The sequence below is a fragment of the Ornithorhynchus anatinus genome, chromosome 4 (assembly GCF_004115215.2).
Source record: "Ornithorhynchus anatinus isolate Pmale09 chromosome 4, mOrnAna1.pri.v4, whole genome shotgun sequence".
Lineage (NCBI taxonomy): Eukaryota > Metazoa > Chordata > Mammalia > Monotremata > Ornithorhynchidae > Ornithorhynchus > Ornithorhynchus anatinus.
Genome location: NC_041731.1, coordinates 36343869 through 36371342, shown reverse-complemented (window position 1 = coordinate 36371342; position 27474 = coordinate 36343869). Strand labels below are relative to the sequence as shown.

The 27474-nt window shown below is 45.8% G+C and overlaps 1 protein-coding gene and 1 long non-coding RNA gene across 2 annotated transcripts in view; both read left to right on the top strand.

Annotated features, from left to right (window-relative positions):
* AK8 (adenylate kinase 8) overlaps window positions 1-18162 on the top strand; it is a 139003-nt gene extending 120841 nt beyond the window's left edge. The window contains exons 12-13 of the mRNA XM_029062243.2: window positions 14458-14538; window positions 17789-18162. Coding sequence (XP_028918076.1) covers window positions 14458-14538; window positions 17789-18026 — 319 coding nt within the window. The 3' untranslated portion in view covers window positions 18027-18162. The remainder of the gene's footprint in view (window positions 1-14457; window positions 14539-17788) is intronic.
* Window positions 18163-21373: 3211 nt separating this feature from the next.
* Window positions 21374-27256, top strand: LOC114811167. Its single transcript, XR_003758847.2, has 3 exons — window positions 21374-22587; window positions 25858-26031; window positions 27040-27256. It is a non-coding gene; the product is annotated as an uncharacterized LOC114811167 (long non-coding RNA).
* Window positions 27257-27474: the final 218 nt, after the last annotated feature.

Below are 27474 nucleotides of genomic sequence, written 5' to 3'. Positions count from 1 at the left end.
TTGTATTAACTTCTATTTCAGTAATATGGATAAAGTGATAAAAACAAATTAGGCAAGATGCTCACTCTGGGTTTCAGATACCCTATTCAGTCAGTCATTCAATCATTGAATTCAGTGCTTAGAACAGTGTCTGACATATATTAAGCAGCGTGGCTCAGTGGAAAGAGCGTGGGCCGGAGAGTCAGTGGTCATGGGTTCAAATGCGCCGCTGTCAGCTGTGTGACTTTGGGCAAGTCACTTAACTTCTCTGTGCTTCAGTTCCCTCATCTGTAAAATGGGGATGAAGACTGTGAGCCCCACGTGGGACAACCTGATCACCTTGTATCCTCCGCAGTGCTTAGAACAGGGCTTGGCACATAGTAAGCGCTTAACAAATGCCATTGTTATTATTATACTAAGCACTTAAATGCCATCATTATTATTTATTGAGCCCATACTGAGAGCTGCTTTGACGGGTTTCAGTTTTCTTTTTCCCATCAAGATCTGCTCTATTTTGGACTTCAATTCGGAAGGCACATGGGTGAAGGAGTTGGTAGCCAAAGCAGGCTAATCTAACTTAGCTTTCTGGTTTGGAAAAGCCAATGAGCCCACTGGTCCCAAGATTGGACCAAGGAATCTGAAGTTGCCATGGGCTAATTACCCGCTATTACTCTTTGAAAACCAAAGGCCAGGACACAGGTTAGGCAGCTTGGAGCCATCTCTGGCATTAGATCCGTGCAATGGAATTCCATTCTTTAACACTCTACTTTCTTCAGTGCGATAAATGTTTGGTCTTCTAAACTGATTGGGTTGGAGTTGAGTTTTGAATCGAAACCTGTGCAACTACATCGCATTCATCCAGTAGAATAAAAGAATCGCTTGGTCTGAAAATAATGTTATAATAACCTGAACAGTTGTTTACAATAGACTGGGCTGTGAGGCACCCAACTGTAACCCTTGAGAAACCCAGAGATGAAGAGTGAGAGTCAAATCAGTCAGTCAGTCGTATTTATTGAGTACTTACTATGCACAGAGCACTGTACTAAGCTCTTGGGAGAATACAATATAGCAATGTAACAGACACATTCCCTGCCCACAGCGAGCTTATAGTCTAGAGGAGGAGAAAGACATTAATAGAAATAAATTAATTACAGATATGTACATAGTGCTATGGGGCTGGGAAGGGGCGATGAATAAAGGGAGCAAGTCAGGGTGTTGCAGAAAGGAGTTGAAGAAAAGGAAAAGAGGGCTTAATCAGGGAAGGCCTCTTGGAGGAGATGTGCCTTCAACAAGGGTTGAAAAGGGAAGGCTAATTGTCTCATGGTTATGAGGAAGGAGGGTGTTCCAGGCCAGAGGCAGGATGTGGACGAGAGGTCGACGACGGCAAGGCAGATAAGATCAAGGTATGGTGAGAAGGTTAGCATTAGAGGACCAAAGCGTGTGGACTGGACTGTAGTAGGAGAGAGAATAAGGGTGAGTTTTACGATTCTCACCTCTCTGGGTTTCCTCGGGAAAGGACCTCTGGCAGCCATAGACTCTATGTTAATGGTAGCAGCTTGAGAATGTCACCTCACCGTTTTGACTCTTTTGAAAATGTTTCCATCTTTCCATCATGGGAAATGTTAATGATATTCCTCCAGGATGCCTCCCCGAGTTGTCACCTCAGTTACTTCAGCCCTTGACCTACCCTTAGCACTTTTGTATTGGATGGTGTTTCTGTTTGTAGGGATATTTTCATTTGTAAATTCAATTATTTACTCAGTTGTTTCATCTTAAGTGGCCATTGTATCGTGTCCTTGTTCCTTTTGGATCAATCAATCAATGATATTTATTGATCAATTTCTGTTGGCGCCGCTTGGGAAAGAACAATACGACAGTGTTAGTAGATGCATTCCCTGCACACAGTGAGCTTCCAGTCTAGAGGGGGAGACAGACATTAATATAAATAGATTTAAATATTTATATTCATAGTCCTTCCTGGACTATTTCCTGTTTTGTCTTATTGATAATCTCTATCTTTCTCCCCCCACTAGATTGTGAGATCCTGGAGGGCAGAGAGCATGTGTCTTGCTTCTCTCAGAAACTTAAAATAGTGTTTTGCAGTCAGATGTTCAATAAATTCCATTTATCAATTGGTTGATTGATCTCTGGAAGCCGCCTGCCTGCCGTACTGTACTGCCACATATCCAGGGGAGAGAAAGAGACAGTATCTCAGAGAGTTATTCTCTTCAGGCTGCTCCCATCAGCTAATCAATCATATTTATTGAATACTTACTGTGCGCAGAGCACCGTACTAAGCACCTGGATGAGTACATTCATTCATTCGTTCAGTAGTATTTATTGAGCGCTTACTATGTGCAGAGCACTGTACTAAGCACTTGGAATGTACAATTCGGCAACAGATAGAGACAATCCCCGCCCATTGACGGGCTTACAGTCTAATCGGGGGAGACGGACAAAAACAAGACAACTTATTAGCAATAAATAGAATCAAGGGGATGTACACCTCATTAACAAATAGGGTAATAAAAATATATACAAATGAGCACAGTGCTGAGGGGAGGGGAAAGGAGAGGAGGAGGAGCAGAGGGAAAGGGGGGAAGGGGGCTTAGCTGAGGGGAGGTGAAGGCAGCAGAGGGAGCAGAGGGAAAAGGGGAAGCTCAGTCTGGGAAGGCCTCTTGGAGGAGGTGAGCTCTCAGGAGGGCTTTGAAGAGGGGAAGAGAGTGAGTTTGGGGGAGGTGAGGAGGGAGGGCATTCCAGGACAGTGGGATGACGTGGGTCAGGGGTCGACGGCGGGAAAGGCGAGAACGGGGGATGATATAACAGAGTTGGGAGGTACGTTCCCTACCTACAGGGAATTTACAGTAATGAGTCCATTGTACCTCCCATTGTTCCTCTAGACTCTTAAGCTTCTTGTGAGCAAGGAATATGTCTGTTTACTCTTACAGTGTTCTCTCCCAAGCGCTTAGTACAGTGCTCTGCACACTGTAAGAGCTCAATAAATACTATTGAGTGACTGACAGACTCGCACCAGGAATAAGAGAGAAGTCTGTATACCCGGGTCACTTAGTGGAGAAAAAACGAAGTTCCCAGCAGCAATGCATGTTTGCCACTCCTGTTTCTGGTTTTTTAACGTCCTCCTGGGAAAGTTTACTGAACTCTGAGGCTTTCCAGAGCAAACATTTCAGGTGCCTCTTAGGTTTGTTGGGTGGCAGTGAGGGGAGGGATTATTTTCTCCTTCCCTGTGGTGAGGAGGAACAACTCGAATATTACTTGAAAATGGATCCGGATTATGCAGGAATGTGCTCCAGGGGTCATTTTTCTTAAACCAGATTGATGTGTTTTGTATGGTGCATTGTAAACTGCCAGGAGGGCTTGCTAATTTAGTAGGTAATGACAGTCATAGAGAGTGTTTTTGTGCCCCTGGAGAGGTTTTAGACACAGCTGGGGTAGATTTGCCACTATCAATTATGCACTGTTTTAAACAAGAAATGGCCAGAGGGAGCCTCTCCTATAAGGAATAGAGAGCAGGAAGAGTGGAAATTCTGCAGCTGAGTGCAGAATGGGGATTGGGTTGGATAAAAGTAAGAGACTTAGGGACTTTTAATTTTAACTAAATTTGACTTTAAGTAAAAAAACCCCAACAAACTGCACTGTACGGGTGGGAGATGTTTGAGGCTTCTGGCGGTTCCAGGATTCTAAGTCTGCTGTCCGATCATATGTTGCAATCTCTGAATCTCAGTAAAGATCTTCAGGGCTGTTATCTTCATGATCGCCTTGTAAAAGTCACCTCTCCACTTTTGGCAGGTATTGGTCAAATCTGAGAGAGTCAGAAGAGGCCTCAAAAGAGCATCGAATTCAGCCCCCTGGCTCTGAGAAAGATTGCATCCAACTGTCAAAAGCAGATGGCAGGAAAATAATGATGATGATAATAATGATAATGATAATTATAGTATTTGTTAAGCTCCTACTGTGTGCCGAGGACTGTACAAAGCATTGGGGTAGATACAAAATAATCAATTTGGATACATTTCCTGCCCAAACATGGGGCTCACAATCTAAATGGGAGGGGGAACAGCTGTTGAATAACCCATTTTACAGATGAGGAAACTGAGGCACCAGGAAGTAGAGTGACTTGTCAACGTCACACATTAAGCAAGCAGCTGCTTTATAATGAAAGAGAAAAATGTGCCTGTGTTACTTCCACTTTACCCCAATCCCACAGCACTTATGTACCTATCTTTATATTCTGTTGCTTCCCCTAACCTGTCATTTACTTTAGTGTCTGTCTCTCCTGCAAGACTGTAAGATCCTTGAAGGCAGGGAGAGTATCTACTAACTCTATTGTACCTTCCCCAGTGCTCAGTCCAATGCTTTTAATTAATTCATTCATTCATCAGATCACTTATATTGTCACTAGGCTAGGGAGGGTTGGGCAAAAATGTTGTGTTTATTTTCAAGACTAAGTTATTCCTCACGGCATCTCTAGAGATCACTGCTTGCCACCTTCATTAACCCAGAAGAAATTAGACTACTTCCAACTTTCACTAACTAATTAATCCCTGAACTAAAAGTTTGGGAGAATAGTGGTTAGAGCAAAGGCCTGGGAGTCAGACCTGGATTCTAATCTTGGCTCTGCCACTTGTCTGCTGTGTGACTTTGGGCAAGTCACAACTTCTCTGGGCCTCAGTTTCCTCATCTATAAAATGTGAATTAAAGACTGTGAGCCTTATGTGGGACAGGGACTGAGTCCAACCTGATTAGCTGTATATACCCCAGTGCTTAGAACAGTGCTTAAGACATAATGAGCACTTAACAAATGCCATCATTAATATTATTCAGTAGTTAAAAGACGTGATCCAGAGACACAGTTCCTGTCCTTGAGGAGTTTACAATATAGTGAGGACACAATCTAGGAAGACGACACAAAATAATTACAGATGGGAAGAAAAAGAGAACGGAAAGGTGAATGTGGGGATAACTGAGTACTTAATAGATTATGCAAGTCTATGTGGCTGGGTGGTTATGAAGGGCAGGTGGTGGAAACAGGCAGAGGATGTAATTGGGAGGATATGATCTGTAAAGAAGAAAAATTAATCTAGGGACACCTCCTAGAGGAGGTGGGATTTCAGAATAGTTTTGAAGAAAGGGAAAGACAGGGTCTGGAGAATTTATAAGGTGGAGGGGGGAGTTCCAGACAAGATGAAGGGTGGGTCCAAGGAGTCAAAAGTAAGAAAGATGAAGTCAGGGAACAGTAAGTTACTAGAGAGGAACAAGGAGTACAGACAGGCGTGTAGAGGGAGGGGAGAGTAGATTATTAAGAGGGAGAAAGTGGATATACTGGCTTAAACCAGTAGTCAGGAGTTTCTGATTGATGCATGCAGGAATGGTTAACCTTTGAAGGTTTTTAAGGAGAGGGGAGATATAAACAGGACAACAGAGTGAAGGTTGGACTGAAGGCAGGGAGACAAGTGAAGAATCAGATATCAGTCAGCCACATAATCAATCAGTGGTTTTTACTGAGTGTTTGCCGTGTGCAGAGCATTGTAGTAAGCATTCGGGAGAGTACAATACAAGGTAGACATTTTCCTTGCCCACAACCAGCTTACAGTCTAGAGGGGGAGACAGCCATTAAATGAATAAAGTGTGGAAATAAAAGCTGTGGGGCTGGGAGTGAGGGAGTCAGGGAAAAGAAGGCTTATTCAGGGAAGGCATCTTGGAGGAGAGGTGACCTTAATAAGGCTTTAAAGATGGGGAGAGCTGGGGTCTGGTTATATGGGGAGAGGAGGAGTTCAGGCCAGAAGATGGATGTGGGAAATAGATCAATCAGTAGTATTTATTGAGCTCTTACTCTGTTCAGAGCACTGTACTTAGGGCTTGGGAGAGTACAATAAAACAGAGTTGGGGGGTTCCAAGATGAGATGGATGAGGTAGGGGACACAGTGGTGCTAGAGGAGTGAAGTGTGCAGTCTGGGCTGGGTTAGGAGATCAGTGAGGTAAGGTAGGAAGGGGAAACTGATTGAGTGTTGAGTGAGAAGGAGCGTGGCTTAGCAGAAAGAGCACAGGCTTGGGAATCAGAAGTTGTAGGTTCTAACCCCGGCTCCGCCGCTTGTTAGCTATGTGACTTTGGGCAAGTCACTTACCTTCTCTGTGCCTCAGTTACCTCATCTGTAAAATGAGGATTAAGACTGTGAGCCCCACGTGGGACAACCTGATTACTTTGTATCCACCCCAGTGCTTAGTACGGTGCTTGGCATGTAATAAGTGCTTAACAAATACCGTAATTATTATTATTATTATTAAAATCGGTGTAAGGTGTTTCTGTTGGAAGTGGAGGTGGATGGGCAACCTTTGGAGGTTCTTGAGGAGTGGGGAGTGGTGGACTGTTTTTTTAGAAAAACGATTCAGGCAGCAGAATGAAGTATGGACTCAGTGGGGAAAGACAGGAGGTTAGTGAAAAGGTAGATGCAGTAGTCAAGGCAGGATAGGATAAGTGCTTGAATCAGCATAGAACAGTTTGGATGGAGAGGAAAGGGTGGATTTTAGAGGTGTTGTGAAAATAGAACCTACAGGATTTGGTGACAGGTTGAATATGTGGGTTGTATGAAAGAGATGAGTTACAGATAATGCCAAGGTTACGGGCTTGTGAAATAGGGAGGATAGTGATATTGCTTAGAGTGATGGAAAACACAGGAGGAGGATAGGGCTTAGGTGGGAAGGTAAGGAGTTTTGTTTAGAACGTGTTTAGTTTGAGGTGTCGGCAGGTCATCCAGGTAGAGGTGTCCTGAAGGCAGGAGGAAATGCAAGACCGCAGAGAAGGAGAGAGAACAGGGCTAGAGAAGTAAATTTGGGTATGATCATCATAGAAATAGTAGTTGAAGCCACGGGAGCAAATGAGTTCTCCAAGGGAGTGGGTGTAGATGGAGAATAGAAGGGGACCCAAAATTGAGCTTGAGGGACTCCCACTACTGATTTGAATGGAGAGGAAGGGGAAGATCCCAAAAATACTGTGGAGGGGGAAAAAAAGCACCAGAGTTTAATGGCAGACCGAATGAGAGACCTAACAGTGTCATCCTACACTTGGGAACCTAATTCAGTATTTAACTTTTCTTCCTATGCTTCTTTTCCTTCAACGCTCCTTTCAGCTCCCTCTCCCAGTCACAGCTTTGAGCCATCTTTCATTCAAAATAGCCTTCCTCTACCCATGTACTGAAAATCTCACTGCACTAAATCCTCCTCCCCAAGCATGTTCTTTCTTCACTCCCTCCCAAAGTGATTCCTCCAGCTAAATAACAGTAGACATTCTGGTGTGTCTGCTGTTTCACATTTAATCAATTATCATGTGAATTATAGACAGAGATAACTCTGAATGGTTCTTTAGACAGCATCATCAATCTTGTTATGAGTTTAGTGTGTAGGAAAAGAAGAATCCTGCTACAGATTTTATCTCATATGTTTTCTCTGATGTTCACCTATAATTTCTTTTGTTTAAATGAAATAACAGCTCTAGAATAAAGGCCTTTGTAGGCAGGGAATGTCTTACCAACTCTGGTATACTGTGCTTTCCCAAACGCTTAGTACAGTGTTATGCACACAGTGAGTGCTCAGTAAATAACATTGATGGATTGATAGATTCTAGACTATCGTTTGAATTTCTTGTTTTTCTTTTATTACAATCCTATTTTTTGCCTTCCTTTGCCCAACTTCAGCAGCTTCTACTCTAAATTTCCCTTAACCGAAGGCATCACTTGTTACGGTGCCCTCAGAGAGCCTGAATTCTAAAGAGGTTTATGGAGAGATTTTCTGCGATGAATTACAGTCTCTGCAGTCAGCACTATGTGAAGGAGACCAAATTATAGAATGAAGCTGAGATTAGGACCCCTGCCTTCTTTGCACAATTCCGGCAATCAGTGGCCCAGAGAAAGAAGCAGAGTAGAAAAAACAAAATAACACAAAAGAATGAAGACCACAAAAATGAGCAGCAGGAAATTCCAGAGAAATACTTTCCAGGTCTGAAAAACTATAATCCAGAGATATCCGCCTCATTTCATGGAATCCAACGGCTAGAGAGATATTTGCACTTGAGAAAATATCACCGTTTGGCTATAGTGACTTTTGTATAGGATTGGGTGTTTATATTTCACATGTGCTTATGTGTTTTGATACCATCTTCCTCTTAGCTCTTTGAGGCTAGGCATCGTATGCCTTCTGTAGCCAGGGTCACAGAGCAGATAAGTGGCTGAGCTGACAATGACATCTACCACTTAGGTATTCATTTATACTTATCCTCTGCACCCGTGTATAGATGTATATTAAATTATACAGTTAATTATTTATTCTAATTCCCTAATTTGTAAATATTTTTATGTCCATTTCCCCCATTAGACTGTAGACTCCTAGTGGGCAGAGAACTTATCTTGTGCTCCTGTTATAATTTTTCAAGCGTAGTACACTGAATTCACTTGGTGTTCAGTAATCACCACTACAACTAGTACTCTTAATATTACACAGACATCTCTCACTCTGTTTGACTAACCACAGTCTCTTGGGCTTCAATTTGAACCTATTGCCTCTGGTTCAGTCCTCTATTGTAATAGAGAAAAAACAGTCAGCATCCTCCCCATAAAAACTCTTCATATAGTTTTGAATAAAATTATTAAATCACTTCTCACTAACTGGCCCCACAACCCCAGATCTGTTCATCTTTCCTCCTGGGACTTATTTTCCAAGATTTTCATTATTTTTGTGACTCTTCTCCAAACCTTCTCCGGTTTCTGGGCATTTTTTAGAAAGACAGTGATCTCCATACTCTATGAAGGATCTGCCCAGCAAAGGTGATTAATTCTTCTTTTCTCAACTAAAATATCTTGGTCACTAGGACCACTAGGGAGAAGGTGGTAGAGCAGGGGTCCCTGCCCATGCATCCAGTGAATACATATCACAGAACTTCACAATAGTTCTGTCCTTTCCTCTCCATCCAACTGCTGATACAGGCACTCATCATTTTCTGCTCTGATTACTGCTTCAGCCTCCTCACTGCCTCCTGCCTCTACCCACTCCAATCCTTATTTCACTCTGCTGCCCGGATCATTTATCTGAAAAACTGCCCTTATCTCCCCACTCCTCAAAAACCTCTAATCATTACCCATCCATCTCCCCATCCAACAAAAACTCCTCACCATTGGCTTAAAGGCACTCAATCAGCTCTCCTCCTCCTACCTAACCTCACTGATCTCCTACTGCAACCCAACCCCACACTCATACTCCACTTTTCTGATATCAACCTACTCACTATACCTTCATCTAGTCTATCCTGCTGCTGACTCCTAGACCACATCCTCCACTGGACCCTCCCCCTCAATATCTGACAATCCACCACTCTCCCCACCTTCAAAACCGTCTCAAAGTCACATTTTCTCCAAGAGGCCTTCCCAGACTAAACCCTATATTTCCCTTATCTGCCCTCCCTTCTGTGAAGACTGTGAATTTAGGTACTTTGATACTCACTCCAGCCCCACAATACTTAAGCTTTTCATACTCCACTATTTCTCCTACAACTAATTTATTTTATTCTACGTCTCCCCCATAGACTGTAAGATTCTCGTGGGCAGGGATCACATCAATTCCATAGTACTTTCCCAAGTACTTAGTACAGTACGCTGCACACGTAGGTACTCAGTAACCATGGTGTAGTGGATAGAGCACAGGCCTGGAAGTCAGGAAGTCATGGGTTCTAATCCTGGCTCCACCACTTGCCTGCTTTGTGGCCTTGGGCAAGTCACTTCACTTCTCTGTGCTTCAGTTACCTCTTCTGTAAAAAGGGGATTAGGACTGTGATCCCTGTGCGGGACAGGGACTGTGCCCATCCTGATTTGCTTGTATCTACCTCAGCACTTGGTACAGTGCATGGCACATAGTAAATGTTTAACAAATATCATTATTATTATTATTATAATGTTGGTATTTTTTAAGTGCTTACTATGTGCAAAGCACTGTTTGAAGTGCTGGGGTAGATGCTGAGTGATCAGGTTGTCCCACGTGGGGCTCATAGTCTTCATCCCCATTTTACAGATGAGGTTACTGAGGCACAGAGAAGTGAAGTGACTTACCCACAGTCACACAGCTGACAAGCGGCAGAGCCGGGATTCAAACCCATGACCTCTGACTCCCAAGCCCTTGCTCTTTCCACTGAGCCATGCTGCTTGTTTAATATCCACCACTGATAGAGGGCTCCTATCTGTCTGCTCTGCTCTGTCTGCTCTGTGACCTCAGGCAAGTCACTTCTCTGTGCCTCAGTTACCTCATCGGAAAAACGGGGTTGAAACTGTGAGCTCCACATGTCAGACATGATTTGCTTATACCCACCCCAGTGCTTAGTACAGTGCCTGGCATTAGGTAAGGGCTTAACAAGTACCATTACTATTAATAATTGGCTCCAGGAATGGGTTTTGTGGTCCTAGTGACCAAGATATTTTAGTTGTTCCCAAGACTAGTAATCCCCTTGCTAATCCCTGGCCTCCAGCCCTACGTAGTATTTCATTCGTTCAATCATGCAATTCTATTTATTGAGCACTTACTGAGTGCTTAGTGTTCTAAGCACTTGAAAAGTACAATTCAGCAACGGAGACAATGGGCTCACAGTCTATAAGGGGGAGACAGACAACAAAACAACTAGACAGGCATCACTACCATCAAAATAGATAAATAGAACCATAGGTCATTAAGAAAATAGAGCAATAAATATGTACAAATATATACAAGTGCTGTGGGGGGAGAAGGGGGTAGAGCAAAGGAAGGGAGTAGGGGGAGGTGGAGCAGCGGGAAAGGGAGGGCTCAGTCTGGGAAGGCCTCCTGGAGGAGGTGAGGTGAGGAGAAGGTGAGGAGGAGTAGGGCTTTGAAGAGGGGAAGAGAATTAGTTTGGTGGCTGTGAGGAGGGAGGGCATTCCAGGTCAGAGGTAGGACGTGGGTCGACGGTGGGACAGGCGGGAACAAGGCCCAGTGAGGAGGTTAGTGGCAGAGGATCGGAGCGTGCGGGGTGGAGAGTAGACGGAGAGAAGGGAGGTGAGGTAGGAGGGGGCAAGGTGATGGAGAGCTTTGAAGCCAAGAGTGAGGAGTTTTTGCTTCATGCGAAGGTCGATAGGCAACCACTGGAGATTTTTGAGGAGGGCAGTGACATGCCCAGAGCACTTCTGCGTAAAGATAATCAGGGCAGCAGAGTGAAGTACAAAAGCAGGGAGAGACAGGAGTAATATTATATTATTAGTATTATTAATATTAATATATATTATTACTAGGAGTAATAGTAGTAAAAATGATTACAGTAATAATTGTGGTATCTGTTAAGTGCTCACTATGTGCCCAGCACAGTGCTAAGTGCTGGGGTAGATACAATTAACCGGGTCGGACAGAGTCCCTGCCCAGATGTGGGACTCGCAGTCTATGTAGAAGGGGAAATAGGTATTTAATCCCCATTTTACATATGAGATAATTGAGGCGCAGAGAAGGTAAATAACTCGTTCAAGGTTACACAGCAGATGAGTGGTGGAGTCAGGATTAGAACCCATGTTCAAGAAAGATCTCATCTGAGATCCAACAGGACTCACTGCACGGCATGAACTGTTTTGTTCCTTATATTTTCTGTCCTGTTGCTGTGAAAGGGAAACAAAAAAGAAAAGCTTCTTGCCTTAGATGAGATAAGGAGGGTGCTCCCATGCTACATCCCGACACTTTGCTTTAATGGTGACACTGCCACTGGATAATCAGAAGCCTCCAGTGTGGAGAGAGAGCCCGCCTGAAACAAGGCTTGCAGAGTACGGCGTTTTAAATACCAATTTTGTGCCCTTGGGCTTCAGATCCAGCCGTCATTTTTGAGTCGTCACCCTGAATGATGACAAGCGGGCTTGATATGCCAGGTTAAAAATCTTTCAATAGGGTTTTGTTTGTTTATTGGGGAATGAAGCAGCATCAATTACCTGGGATTTCTAAGCCAGGTTCCTTCCTGCTAGCATATTCATCAGCAGAGGCAGCATCAGCTGCTAGCTGTTCTGACAGTCCCATTTTGGTGCCATGGTTGGGCCCCACAAATAAAGAGGAAAAACATGTTGAGATTGAAGGGGATGAAAGAACATTGCAACAGCTCCCTTTCCCTTGCCTTTGGAATCTCCCTAGTCTTGAATGTTTTATTTGGAGGCGGTGGTGGCGAAGCACCTTGTGAATGGAAGTTATTACTGGAAAACATTTGAAAGGGGCGGATGGGATTTTCATAACTTCCAGGCCGACAAAGATACCTGGTAATCTTCGTGTACGTCGAGGGGACTTGAAGCTTTTCATCAGATCTGGCCAACCCGCTTACAGTAAAACAGCACTCTGGCGTCGGCATGAAGCAAACCCCTGGGATGGTAAAATAACACAGAGAGGTTGGCCTCGAAGGCAGGATAAGGGAAATTACCCTTTTCACCAAAGTACCAGGGTCCCCATTATTCCTCCATTTCTCTGGAAGAAAGTGATGTTACATTTCCAGGGAAGAGCTGATCATCCAAACAAATTGGACCTGGGCATATTCAGAGAATCAGAAATCCAGATTTCCAAACTCAAATTAGATCTGAATATCAGGAGGAGGCAGGGTGGTCTAGGAGAACGAGGATGGGCTTGGGAGTCAGAGGACCTGGGTTCTTCATTCACTCATTCAATCATATTTATTGAGCACTTACTGTGTGCAGAGCACTGTACTAAGAGCTTGGGAGAGTATGATATAACAATAAACAGGCACATTCTCTGCCCACAACAAGCTCACAGTCTAGAGGGAGAGACAGACACCAATATAAATAAATGAATTACAGATATGTACATAGGCGCTGTGGGGCTGGGAGGAAGGATGAATAAAGGGAGCAAGTCTTGGTGTCACAGAGGGGAATGAGAGAAGAGGAAAGGGGGGCATAGTCAGAGAAGGCCTATGTGCCTTCAATCAGGCTTTGAAGTGGCGGGGGGAAGGAATAGTAATTGTCAGATTTGAGGAGGGAGGGTGTTCAGGCCAGAGAGAGGACGAAGGCGAGGGGCCGGTGGCGAGATAGGGGAAATCGAGATGTAGTGAGAAGGTTAGCATTAGAGGAGCAAAGTGTGCTGGCTGGGGTGTAGTAGGAGAATAGGGAGGTGAAGTAGGAGAGGGCAAGGTGATTGAGTGCTTTAAAGCCAACTGTGAGGAGTTTTTGCGAAGGTGAAGTTGAGGCGAAGGTGGATGGACAACCATTGGAGTTTCTTGAGGAGTGGGGAAATGTGTCCTGAACGATTCCGTAGAAAAATGATCCGGGCAGCAGAGTAAAGTGTGGACTGGAATGGGGAGATCCAGGAGGCTGGGAGGTCAGCAAAGAGTCTGATAGAGTAATCAAGGCAGGAGAGGATGAGTGACTGTACTAACGCGGTAACGGTTCGGTTGGGAGGTAACAGTTTTAGCGAGGTTGTGAAGGGTTTTAACCCTGGCTGTGTGACACTGGGCAGGTCACTTAACTTCTCTGTGCCTCCATTAACTCATCTGTAAAATGGGGTTTAAGAGCCTTACGTGGGACAGACTGTGTCCGTCCTGATTTTCTTGTACTTACTCCAGAGCTAAGTCCTATGTCTTAGAACATATGTCTTGGAACATATGTTCCTATGTCTGGAACATAATAAATGCTTAACCAATACCATAAAAAAAATGATCTTGGACAGTTGCTTAGCCACCCAGACTTTTTCCATTATTAGCCAACCAAGCTGGACCTGGTTCAGATAATTGGTCAGTTCAGTTCATCAGAAATACCTGTAATAGACTTGTTCAGGAAAAATTAGATGAGTCCTAAAGGAAATCAGGGTTGGGGGCAACTGAGGAGCAGTGCAGCCTAGTAGATAATGCACAGACCTAGGAGTCAGAGGACCCTGGTTCTAATCCCGATCCACCCCATATGTGCTGTGTGCCCTTGGGCAAATCATTTAACTTCTCCGTGCTTCAGTTACTTTATCTGTAAAATGGGGACTATCTATTGCTGGATCGTTTAGAAGAGAAGCCCGTTTAATCCTTCCAATAACGGGGGACTAGACCAGGTAGGTGGGATGTATGAACATTTTGAATGAGTGAGAATAAATGGGTGGCAAGTGGAGAAATACATTTGAATAACATGGACAGAGATCATCATTTCATTAAAGGGGTGACACGTTTTTGATGGGTGCTGGATGCCCATCAGTAGTGACGGTTGTATGATGGTCTGGTACACCTGGACCCAGTTGTTGAACTGTTTCCTTTCTTGGCTTATTTATTAGGGCAAGATTCATTCAATAGTATTTATTGAACGCTTACTATGTGCAGAGCACTGTACTAAGCGCTTGGAATGTACAATTGGGCAACAGATAGAGACAATCCCTGCCCAGTGACGGGCTTGCAGTCTAATCTGCCCTTGTGATCTTGAGGCCCAGGTGATGGTGCTGTTCATTCTTGTTTTTCCACCACAGGGTGTTTTTCCTGAACGTGCCGAGTGATTCCATCACGGAACGACTGTCTCAGAGAATGTTGGATCCGGTTACGGGAGAAAGGTTTGTACCAGACATTCAGGGCTGAGTAACTTGGAGAGCGACCCCCCCCCAGCCAATCATAATTGATAATGCAGTCCCTCTAGTCTGTAAACTCATTGTGTTATATCGTACTCTTCCAAGCGCTTAATTCGGTGGTCTGCACCCAGTAAGCAAGTGATACAGTTGACTGACTGAAAAGCTTTTTCTGAAATCAAAAGGAACAGAGACAACTTGGACTTAATGGTCCTTCAGTAAAATGAATGTCGTAAGAATAAAGAGGTAAATTTTCCCATATTTTGAAAGACCTTTTTTATGGTATTTGTTAAGCACTTACGTGGTATTTGTGAGGCACTGTACTAAGGTGTGGGGTAGATACAAGCTAATCAGTTGGACACAGTCCCTATCCACAAAGGGCTCACAGTCTTAATCCTCATTTTACAGATGAGGTAACCAAGGCACAGAGAAGTTAAGTGACTTGCCTAATGTCACACAGCAGGCAAGGTCCTTCTGACTCCCAGGCCCGTGATCTAACCATTTAGACCACACTGCTTCTCTGCAGGATTTGAGTTTGAGTTTGTCTCTGCAGGATAGCATAAGGCAAAGGGGGTTGTAAACACCCCGGGATCCCCAAGATGTCTCATTCTAAATCTTCTATGAATATAATAATGTTGGTATTTGTATTTCTTAAGCGCTTACTATGTGCAGAGCACTGTTCTAAGCACTGGGGGAGATACAGGGTAATCAGATTGTCCCACGTGAGGCTCACAGTCTTAATCCCCATTTTACAGATGAGGTAACTGAGGCCCAGAGAAGTGAAGTGACTTGCCCACAGTCACCCAGCTGCCAAGTCCATTCAAAACATGAGATAATCCAGCTCCAAATGTTTGGCAGGAATGGAAGTAGAATGCCCTAATGAAACACAGGCCTGGGATCCAGTGTATCTGGGTTCTAATCCCAGCTGTGCCAAATTACTTGCCATGTGACCTTGATCAAGTCACTTAATTTCTCTGTGCTTCAGTTTTCTCATCCTTAAAAATGAAGATTAATTACCCGTTCTCCCTCCCTCTTAAACCGTGAGCCCCAGTTGAGCCAAGGACTGCATCTGATGTGATTAGCCTGTGTTCACCCCACCACTAGAAGAGTGTTTGACACATAGTAAGCACTTTACAAATATCATAATTACTATGGAAAACTCTTGAGGTTAGTTCATCCCATCCATTTGCCCCAGGGCTATAAAATATTATAGGGCCCCTCTATCAGACGGGTAAGCTGAGAGGCACAGTGAGGTTAATTAATTCGCCCAAGATCACAGTAACAGCCAGTGGCAGACTTTGGGTTAAACTAGTTCTTTCCTCCAGGGTGTGCCACCCATTTGGAAAAAGGCAGGAATCTGTTTATAGTTTAATAATAATTCTACTAATAATGATGACAGTGGTATTTGTTAAGAACTTACTATATGCCAGACACTGAACTAAGCGCTGGGGTAGATACAAGAAAATCAAGTTAGACACAGTCCCTGTCCCATGAGGAGCTCACAGTCTCAATCCCCATTTTACAGATTAGGTAATTGAGCCACAGAGAAGTACTGAGCTCCTTATCTTCCCTCCCAAGCCCTGTCCTCTTCTTGACTTCCCTGTCACTGTGGACGGTACGACCATCCTTCCCGTCTCTCAAGCCCGCAACCTTGGTGTCATCCTTGACTCGGCTCTCTCATTCACCCCACACATCCGATGCGTCACCAATGCCTGCCGGTCTCACCTTTACAATATCGCCAAGATCCGCCCTTTCCTCTCCATCCAAACAGCTGTCTTACCAGTACGGGCTCTCATAATATCCCGACTGGATTATTGTGTCAGCCTTCTCTCTGATCTCCCTTCCTCCCGTCTCTCCCCGCTCCAGTCTATTCTTCATTCCGCTGCCCGGATCATCTTCCTGCAGAAACGCTCTGGACCTGTCACTCCCCTCCTCAAAAACCTCCAGTGGTTGCCTTTCGACCTCCGCACGAAACAAAAACTTCTCACTCTGGGTTTCAAGGCTGTCCATCACCTTGCCCCCTCCTACCCCTCCTCCCTTCTCTCTTTCTACTGCCCACCCCGCACGCTCCGCTTCTCTGCCGCTCACCTCCTCACCGTCCCCCGTTCACGCCTATCCCACCATCGACCTCTGGCCCACGTCCTACTGCTGTCTTGGAATGCCCTCCCTCCTCACCTCCATAAAACTAACTCTCTTTCCCTCTTCAAAGCCCTACTGAGAGCTCACCTCCTCCAGGAGGCCTTCCCAGACTGAGTTTCCCTTTTCCTTCTGCTCCCTCTGCTCCCCCTCTGCTCCCCCTTCACCTCCCCTCACTTAAGCCCCCCTCACCCCTTTCCCTCTGCTCCTTCCCCTCTCCCTTCCCCTCCCCTCAGCACTGTGCTCATTTGGATATATTTTTATTCCCCTATTTATTTTGTTAATGAGGTGTACGTCCCCTTGATTCGATTCATCATGATTAAGTTGCCTTGTTTTTTGTCCGCCTGTCTCCCCTGATTAGACTGTAAGCCCGTCAACGGGTAGGGACTGTGTCTATCTGTTGCCGAATTGTACATTCCAAGCGCTCAGTACAGTGCTCTGCACATAGTAAGCGCTCAATAAATACTGTTGAATGATTGAATGAATACAGTGACGTGCCCAAGGTCACTCACACAGCAGATAAGTGGTGGAGCCCGGCAGGAAACAGATCTACCAAATGTTATAGGGTACTCTCCGAATGACTTAGTACAGTCCTCTGCACACAATAAATACGATTGAGAAGGAAAGCCCAGCCTATTCAGCCATCCCTTCATAAAGCAGAATTTAGAGAACATCTCATCCCTGCACTTAACTTTCCCCAAACAAGGGGTCAGTTCTGAAATCCAATGGGATCCTGCTTCTTTCTAAGGCCATCTCCCCCCTGGCTCCTGCTCAGGCTCTATTTACCTGCTCTGTGACCTTGGACAAGTAATTTACCTTCTCCTTGCCTCAGTTCCCTCATCTGCAAAATGAGGATGCAATACCTGTTCTCCCTCCCCCGGTATGGAACTTGATTACCTCACATCTACCCCAGCACCTAGTACATTGCTCGGCAAACCGAAGTCACTTAACAGATAACATTATAGTGGTAGTAATTGATCTGGAATACACAGGAGGCAACTCAGCCTTGCAGTTTACCCATCGGGGAAAAAATCCCAAGACGGGCATCCCTGCCACCAGTTGTCAGGATCTGGTCTTTTCCCTTGGTGTGTCTCCTTTATAGATACCACACCATGTACAGGCCGGCTCCCACCATGGAGATCCAGGCCCGACTTCTGCAGAACCCAAAGGACAGTGAGGAGCGGGTGAAGTTTAAGCTGGACGTCTACTACCGGAACTCTTCCGATCTGGAGGAGTTTTACGACGACATCATTTACGTGAATGGTGATCAAGACCCATATACCGTCTTTGAGCACATAGAGAGCGGGATCATCATGCCTCTGCCCGTTAGAAACCCGTGACAGTCCCAGAACCCCAACCTCTCTCCCCGGAAGCAATTCCCCACAGGAATATGTGTTATTGTTCCAAATCCCATGGAAGAAAAAGCCCATTTAATAAATGGTGTTGGGCACCCGCCCATACAGTCGGAAAACGACACTGGTGGAGGTGATTTGGTGATGTGTCCTGAGTCAATCAGTTGCCTTATTGAGTGCTTACTGTGTGCAGAGCACTGTACTAAGCGCTTTGGGAAGACGAGAGACTCGATTTTCCCATTCCTATTGACTGCGGTAGCTGCAACGGACGGCCTTCTTCCCAGAGGGGACCAAGGAAAGGCAAAACAGTGTGGTTTAGTGGATAGAGCACAGGTCTGGGAGTCAGGAGGACTTGGGTTCGAATCTTGGCTCCACCAGATAATAATAATGTTGGTATTTGTTAAGCGCTTACTATGTGCAGAGCACTGTTCTAAGCGCTGGGGGAGATACGGGGTAATCAGGTTGTCCCACGTGAGGCTCACACAATCCCCATTTTACAGATGAGGTAACTGAGGCCCAGAGAAGTCAAGTGACTCGCCCACAGTCACACAGCTGACAAGTGGCAGAGCCGGGAGTCGAACTCATGACCTCCGACTCCGAAGCCCAGGCTCTTTCCACTGAGCCACGCTGGGACCACATGTCTGCTCTCTGACCTTGGGCAAGTCACTTAACTTCTCTGGGCCTCAGTTACCTCATCTGTAAAACGGGGGTAAAGAATGTGAGCCCCATGTGGGACAGGGACTGTGTCCAACCAGATTAATATATACCTACCCAAGTTTTTAGAACAGTGCTTGGCATATAGTAAGTGCTTAACAAGTACTATTACTATTATTATTGTTATTAGAGGGTGAATGTTAATCAAATCAATTAGAGGGTGAATGTTAATCAAATCACTCTCTTCTACCTGACCGCAGAAGACTGATTCAGTTCTAGCCTAGCCCTGGAGTGTAAGATAAGACTGGGGAAGGCCCAGGAGTCTGAGTTAGATCCCGGCATGATCAACCAATTAATCAGTTGCATTTATTAAGCGTTTACTGTGTGCAAAGCACTGTATCAAGTGCTTAGGAGATGACAGTGATAATAATAATAATAATGTTGGTATTTGTTAATCGCTTACTATGTGCAGAGCACTGTTCTAAGCGCTGGGGTAGATACAGGGTAATCAGGTTGTCCCACGTGAGGCTCACAGTCTTAATCCCCATTTTACAGATGAAGTAACTGAGGCACAGAGAAGTTAAGTGACTTGCCCACAGTCACCCAGCTGACAAGTGGCAGAGCCGGATTTCGAACCCATGACCTCTGGTTCCCAAGCCCAGACTCTTTCCACTGAGCCACGCTGCTTCTCAATGTTGGTATCTGTTAAGCGCTTACTATGTGCCGAGCACTGTTCTAAGCGCTGGGGTAGATACAGGGTAATCAGCTTGTCCCTTGTGAGTCTCACAGTTAATCCCCATTTTAATAATAATAATGTTGGCATTTGTTAAGCGCTTACTATGTGCAGAGCACTGTTCTAAGCACTGGGGGAGGAACAGGATAATCAGGTTGTCCTACGTGGGGCTCACAGTCTTAATCCCCATTTTACAGATGAGGGAACTGAGGCACAGAGAAGTGAAGTGACTTGCCCACAGTCACACAGCTGACAAGTGACAGCGCCGGGATTCGAGCCCATGACCTCTGACTCCCAAGCCCGGGCCCTTTCCACTGACGACAGAGGTGGTCGACAAGTTCTCTGCCCCCAATGAGCTACAGTCTAGACCTTGGGTTTGGGGCTGTTCTAGGCTAAGCTTGAGGTGGTCCTAGGTGGTCGAGACTAAACCACTGCCCTGGTTCTAGCTCAGATCAGCCATAAAACCAAGTGACCTCTTGAACTTTCTAAGGATCCGGCATAAGCGAAATACTAAGCCAGGCTCTCTGTGATCATTTTAGGTGGACGTTCAGCAAGGGGCAAACTCTGCCCATGGAGTCCACCTTGCCATGGGACCTTTCTGTCTATCGGCACCGCCAAGATTTCAGACTCTGCTGCTCTCCATGGTGGGAGATTTTGCCCCCTGGCACTAGCCTTGAGAAGCAGCATGGCGCAGTGGAAAGAGCCCGGGCTCGGGACTCATAGGTCATGGGTTCGAATCCCAGCTCCGCCGCTTGTCAGCTGTGTGACTGTGGGCAAGTCACTTCACTTCTCTGTGCCCCAGTTCCCTCATCTGTAAAATGGGGACTAAGACTATGAGCCTCACATGGGACAACCTAATTACGCTGTGTCTACCCCAGCGCTTAGAACGGTGCTCTGCACATAGTAAGCGCTTAACAGATACCAACATTTATTTTGATTTATTTATTTAGCCTAGACATATTGCAGCTCAAAAAGGGTCCACCCAGGGCCTGTTCCAGCGGCAAGCTCAGTGTTAGAGTGTGAGTCTCACTTGGGACAGAGACTGAATGAATTATCTTATTATTATAATATAGTAGTAATTGTGGTGCTTTTACTAAGTGCTGGGATAGATACAAGATAATCAGGTCGGACGCAGTCCCTGTCCTATGTGGGGTTCACAGTCTATGTAATTGTCTAAGCAGCGTGGCTCAGTGGAACGAACCCAGGCTTGGGAGTCAGAGGTTGTGGTTTCTAATCCCCGCTCCGTCACTTGTCAGCTGTGTGACCTTGGGCAAAGTCACTTGACTTCTCGGTGCCTCAGTTACCTCATCTGTAAAATGGGGATTAAGACTGTGAGCCCCACGTGGGACAACTGATTACCTTATATCTACCCTAGTGCTCAGAACAGTGCTCTGCACATAGTAAGTGCTTAACAAATACCATTATTATTATCATTATTATTGGGAAACAAGCATTGACGCCCCATCTTACAGAGGAGGAAACTGAAGCACAGAAGGATCAAGTGACTTGCCTAACATCACACGCAGGCAAGTGGCGGAGCCGGAATTAGAACTCAGGTCCCCTGACTCCCCGGCCCAGTGTGGTCTTTCCACTAAGCCAGGCGGCTGTTCATCTTGTATCTACCCCAACGCTTAGTATCGTGCTTGGCCCGTAATAAGTGCTTAACAAATACCGCAGTCATGCTGATGATGCTCAACTTTAGGCCGCAGCTTTGACCATTACCGGACCAAAATAGCGGGTTGTTTAAGAGGAGCCTATTCACCTGAAGCCAGTCCTGCCTCAAGGTAACCCCCTTCCTTCTCCATATGTCCCGGTGTTGCATTCATTCAATCGTATTTTATTCAATCATATTTACTGAGCGCTTACTATGTACAGAGCACTTGTACTAAGCACTTGGGAGAGAATATAACAACAATATACATGTTCCCTGCCCACAGTGACCTTACAGTCTAGAGGGCAAGCTGGACTATTCAAACTCCATAAGGACAGAGCGCTCGCCTATGAATGGATGTGCGCTCGCCTGTGAATGGATGTCTTATTGTGGCAGGGGAGTTGGCCTATGCGGATGAAGCTTGGAGCTAGGCCATAAAGTCTACCCGTATGGAAAGGTCTAAGCTGAAGCATCAAAGTCGAGTCACCTGTGCTGGGCAGCGGCGGCGTGGGAAAGAGTAAAAGGCGGATGATCAACCAGTCAAAGACAAGTTTTACGGCACGGAAGAAAGGCAATGGTAAACTATTTTCGTATCTTCTACCGAGACGACTCTACGGATGCACACATCAGAAAGATTTGATGACAGAAGATGGGACAGTCTGAAGAGGGTGTGTCCTTGGAGTTGCTATGGGTCAGAAATGAGTCGGCGGCATTTGTGAAGAAGGGAAGAACAAACCCACTCCTGCATGCTCTGACCACGGTAATCTTCCCCAATCCTTTCTGCTGCCTCCAGTTCCCTCCCTGCTGCCTTCAGGTTCAGGAGAGTGCTGGTGGAACTATTTTTGGATCTAATCGACAGATCCCCCATTTGGTGACCCTCACTGGGGAGGGAGGGAATTTCCCGGCCAGATGGTGTTAACCAATTAACCAGTATTATTCACTAACCCACTTCAGCCCGTTTTCCTCTGTGAATTGCAAACCAACATGCCGCTGGCAGCGTCCTGGAAGCCCGGCACTTCTACTACCCGTTCTCTGCACGACCATTCCTTCCGGAATGGATCCTTCCGAACTGGGCTGCTACCACCAGACTTTACCCCCGACGGCATTTTGACCGAGATGTTTGCCCCTGCTTCCCGCCCCGACAACGGATTGCAGTTTGCGGCCTGATGCCTGCGAGGTTTCCCTGCTGTCACTGGACATTCCAGGGCCAAGCCAGAGGTTCCTCTTGCTCCATCTCTGGAGTCTTGTGTGGACAAGCTGTATAGCTGTCTCCCCCAGTGCTGCTCTGGCAACCTGGAGGATGGTCCAGGGATGAGACAAGTGACAAGATTCCTGCACTGAAGTAATGGCTGGGTAAACCTTGTGGAACCAGTCCTTATAGGTCTTGTATTGAGGCCGAGCCCACAGCCACTGCCCACTGCTTCTTTTGCCCAAGTTTAGTGACGTCGATTCAACCAAGTAGCCAAAATGGCAGCAGTGACGGCAGTGGTGGAGGTTGAAGTGCAGTGAGGGTAAGTACCTTCTTCTTCCTTTCCCATCATCTCTCCTTCCTCACACTTTTTCCCTCCTCCTTTTCCTGCCTCTGTTCCCCTTCCCCCTTCGCAGCAGCCAATTCACTACTCCACTCCAAGTCTACTCTTGCACTCGAGATGAAACTTTGGCACCACTGATGGTATCTTAAGTTTATGCCCTTAAGTTTATGGCTCTTAAGTTTATGCCCTTTTTTGTTTTCAGATAAAATGAATGAACCCAAAGTGAAAATGTACAGGAAAAATGATAACTTTTCCATTTAAAATTACCTTTAAGTGTTCCTTTTGACAGTCATCCTGTGGAAAAAATGAGAAGTGAAGAATTTCCTCCAAGGCATTTACTCTTCTTAGCGCTCATTTGGCACTTAGAAAAATTGCCGCAACCATAAGCTCATTATGGGCAAGGGACGTGTCTGCTATCTCTGTTGTATTATACTCTCCCAAGGGCTTAGTACAGTGCCCTGCACATAGTAAGCACTCAATAAACACCACTGATTAAGTGATTGATTGATTCACACAGCAGCCACTTATCTGCTGCGTGACCTTAGGCAAGTCACTTCATTCAATCGTATTTATTGAGCGCTTACTGCACTTCTCTCTGCCTCAGTTACCACATTTATAAAATGGGGATTGAGACTGTGAGCCCCACATCAGGCAGGGATTGTTTCTACCTCGATCTGCTTGTTTTTGTTTAGCATCATTTTTATTATTATTATTCAATTCGATAGGTGTGTCGACCTAATGAATTTAGCCAGAAACTCCACCTTTTCTCACCCCTCAACTTCTCCCAGCCTCTCTCTGTTCTTTTCCATCTGTAGGCAGCTGGGAAATCAGTTCCGCTCCGGCGGTTTCCCTAGAAACTAGAAAGTGAAAGAGCGGGCCCATCTCATTGAGATGCGCTTGGCATACCGGGGTACGGCGTCTCAGGTCAACGGTCGTTCCCCCAAGGGCTTGTCGCAGGCCTGGAGCGCCGCGGCCGTCAGGGTTAGCGGAACATGCTAATATTCATGTAGAACTGTCCCCGAGAAACGGCTAAAACAATTGACATTGATTTAATTACAGTAAACGAAGCAGCCCCTCGCCTCACTTTGCATAGAAGAGCTGGCTAATACCAACCGGCCTGAGGAGAAAGAAAGAATTAGGCTTTCTTAATTGGAACCCCTGGCTTCTGAGCCAATTGGGAAGGGAAGCAGGATGGTAAACTCGTTATCTCTAATAATAATAATAATGGTATTTTTCAAGCACTTACTATGTGCCAGGCACTGTAATAAACACTGCGTTGGTTACAAGCAAATCAGGTTGGATGCAGTCCCTGTCCCACATAGGGCTCACAGGCTTAATCCTCATTTTGCAGGTGAGGTAACTGAGGCACAGAGAAGTGAAGTGACTTGTCTAAGGCCACACAGCAGACTAATGGTAGCACTGGGATGAGAACCCGTGACCTTCTGACTCCCAGCCCCGTGCTCTATCGACTAGGCCATGCTGCTTCCCACAGACTGCAAGCTCGATGTAGGCAGGGAATGTGTCTGTTTATTGTTATATTTTACTCTCCCAAGGGCTTAGTACAGTGCTTTGCTCACAATAAGCATCAATAAATACAACTGAATTCTGTTAGCATATAGTGTGCCCTATGATGCAGGTGGTGTCTGACAAACAAGGTAGGTAAAGAAGTACAGCTTGGGGATACGGTTCTGAGATCATCAGCATTTTCAAGGGAAACCTCCAAAAATTTGGGTAGGGGCTTCCGGTTGAGCCTCACATTCTCGAGAACACCAGCAGACCACGGGCATGTGCCAAGCCTGGGTTCCTCAGCCTCTCAGCACCAGCAGCTTCACCCAGACGGGCAACCACCTTGATTTGGCTGTAAGCCCGTCAAACAGCAGGGACTGTCTCTATCTGTTGCCGACTTGTTCATTCCAAGCGCTTAGTACAGTGCTCTGCACAAAGTAAGCGCTCAATAAATACTATTTAAAATACTATTGAATTTGGCAATCGGTTTTGCCCCATGCCAACTTGGCTTACGCCTTCAGTGTCATTACCATCTCGGGAAAGTGAGCTCTATTGTGTAACGCTTAAACGGGGTCTCTATAACGTGATCTCCTGGACCTAAGGTCTCACAGTAAAGCCCTTACAGAATTAGGAACAGAACCACGGAGGAGCGCAGTGGGCCAGAGGCATGGCTACCTCTAAAGGCCTTCAGTCAGTCGATCAATGATATTTATGTGCAGAGCACTGGGGTAAGTACTTGGGAGAGTACAACAGAATCAGCAGACTCCTTCCCTGCCAGAACGAGCTTACAGAGCAGAGGCCTTTAAATACAGTTTTTCTTGTGACCTACCATGATGAGTAGCCTCCACTTTTTACCCTCCCCTGGGACTTGGGTGGCCGCTAAGGGCAACATCCAGCCTGCTCCCAACTGCACCTTTGAGCACTCCACCCAAGGGGTTGGCAACCCAGAACTGTGCCCGGCCAACTAGGTAGAGGCCTGGGAGTCAGAAGTTCATGGGTTCTAATCCTAGCTCCACCACTTGTCTGCTGTATGACCTTGGGCAAGTCACTTCACTTCTCCGTGCTTCGGTTACCTCGTCCGTAAAATGGGGATTGGGATTGTGAGCCCCACGTGGCACAGGGACAGTGTCCAACCCGATTTGCTTGTATCCACCCCAGTGCTTAGTTCAGTGCCGGGCACAAAGTAAGTGCTTCACAAATACCTCAGTTAATATTATTATATTATTAGAGTGAGTCTGATGCTGAATGTCCCCTGCATCCAAATCCCAACATGTACACACAGGGCTAGATATAGGTTCTGGTGCCCCTCCCCTATCCCTACCCCCTGTCTTAGTCCAAGTTCACCAACTCTAGGGCAAGCGGTGAAGGGTGCTGTGAAAATGACCACAGGGAGTGAGCCGTCCCACCCATGATCAGGAGGCAAGAGGGAGAGGAGGAAAGGAAGGAGCCACCCCTTTTGCCCCGTGGTCAATGACTCTGACCTGTCATCTACGGAGCTTTTTTCTAATTTCCCCAGGGCCCTTGGAATCCCCAAATGAAGCCAATGACTTCCCTATAGCCCTGACACATTTTATTCTTTCCAGGGGGCAAAAAGGCATTTTGTTGGCACCGTTAACATTAAGGACCAAGTGGGGTTTTAGATGGTGCTTCAATACAGTCGGATTCAGCTCATTCTATCAAGTCCATTATTTTCTTTATAAGCATGTTCTCACCACTCATTTTCCTTTGCTTCTGCTCCTGGAGTTGGAAAGGCCCGTGAGAAAGCTGTGATGACGTTTACATGTAAATAGGTAGATAGAGACAGGTCTCAGCGACTCAGAGAACATCAGGATGGTCCTCTGATCTTCAAACCAAGAGAACGGGATAAATCCTCCGTCCAAGGAAGAAGCGAGAAGGAACCAGCTAACAGCGCTTTGTGTGAGTTGCCAACTCAACCCGATCCTATTGTTAATAGAAGTAATAACAGTGTTTATTAAGCACTTCCTGTGTGCACAGCACTGTACTAAATACTGGGAAAGAATCTACAGGGGGGAATTAGACAGTGCCCGTCCCTTGGGGGGCTTAGCTTCTGAAAACAGAAATAGGGATGAGGGGATTGACGACAGCCACATGAGGAGAGATGAAACATTGAGAACATAAAAACAAAAAACCCTAAACTCAGAAGGGTACTGTGGCTAATGCAGCATAATTTCTAGCTCCTCACGGCTTAGGGTCTACGGCCACGCCGTGTGTGACAGCTAATGCTGTCACAGTCTTCCAGAGGTTTTGTGGAGGCCGTGCTGTGCTGCGTCTGTTTTTCTCTCGTCAGAGACGGGCAAGGCAGATAGAGGTGGAGGTCCCTCAGGGATGAGGAGGAGAGCCTGTGAGGAATCCTGAGGAGGCAGCGTGGTGGTCTGCTAGTGGAGGATGCCAAGGGCCCAAGTGTCGTGATGAGAAGTTGGCAATCCCGAGGAATTCATGCAGCCACCCGGGACTCCAAATAAGGCAGCCCAAGAGGTGACTATTTGCTGGGATCTCAATGGTTTCAGTATTTTCTGCTGCCCAAACCAATGAGATTTGAAAGCAGAAATCCCTTAGTTTAATATGGATGAAGAATAAAGCCCTCTTAGTTTATTTCACTGGTGTTCGGATGGGTCCAAGCAGCAAACACTGACAGTCACTGCCCCAAGGGGTGTGTTGTTGTTTTTTGTTTTCATTCAGGCTGAATTTTCCCAAGTAAAACTGAAACCAAAGATCCTACTCCCAAATCTTATTTTAATCAGTTCAAATTGAAATACCATCTTCCATTTTTATTTATTTTCAGCTTTAAAAGTTCAGATATTCTAGAGCGCTGGACCTCACTGTAACCGGTAAAGCAACTAGCAGAAGTCACTGACTGTCTGAAGATCCTTGTTACATTTTTCTTTCTTTTTTTTTTTTTGCTAGAGTTACTGGGCAACGAAGCACTCAGGAGAAAAAGTTAATCTGCACTACAGGAGAGAAGAATCGGGCAATTTGGAAGAACATTTCATCATCAGTCTGACGAGATGGGCTGCCACGGTGACAGGCTCACGTTCTCTGCACGAGAGAGGTAGGCACTTCGTTTAGTGGGGGCTTTTTTATTCCCTCTCAAAAACGGCGTAATTTAACAGTGATTAAACGCAGCGGGGGGTCCGGTCTGATGAAATCTCAGCACTATGGCAGGTCCCACTGGGTTGTCCTCCAGCCCCATTCAGTTATGCAGATATCTATCTAGGGCTTAGAAATACCTGTCATTATCTTAAATGAATTTTAAGATATTCCTATATATTAAATATTTAGCTCTTTAGGTTATTAACGAAGCATTCTAGTTTTTCCTTCCAACACTTCACACTGATTAAT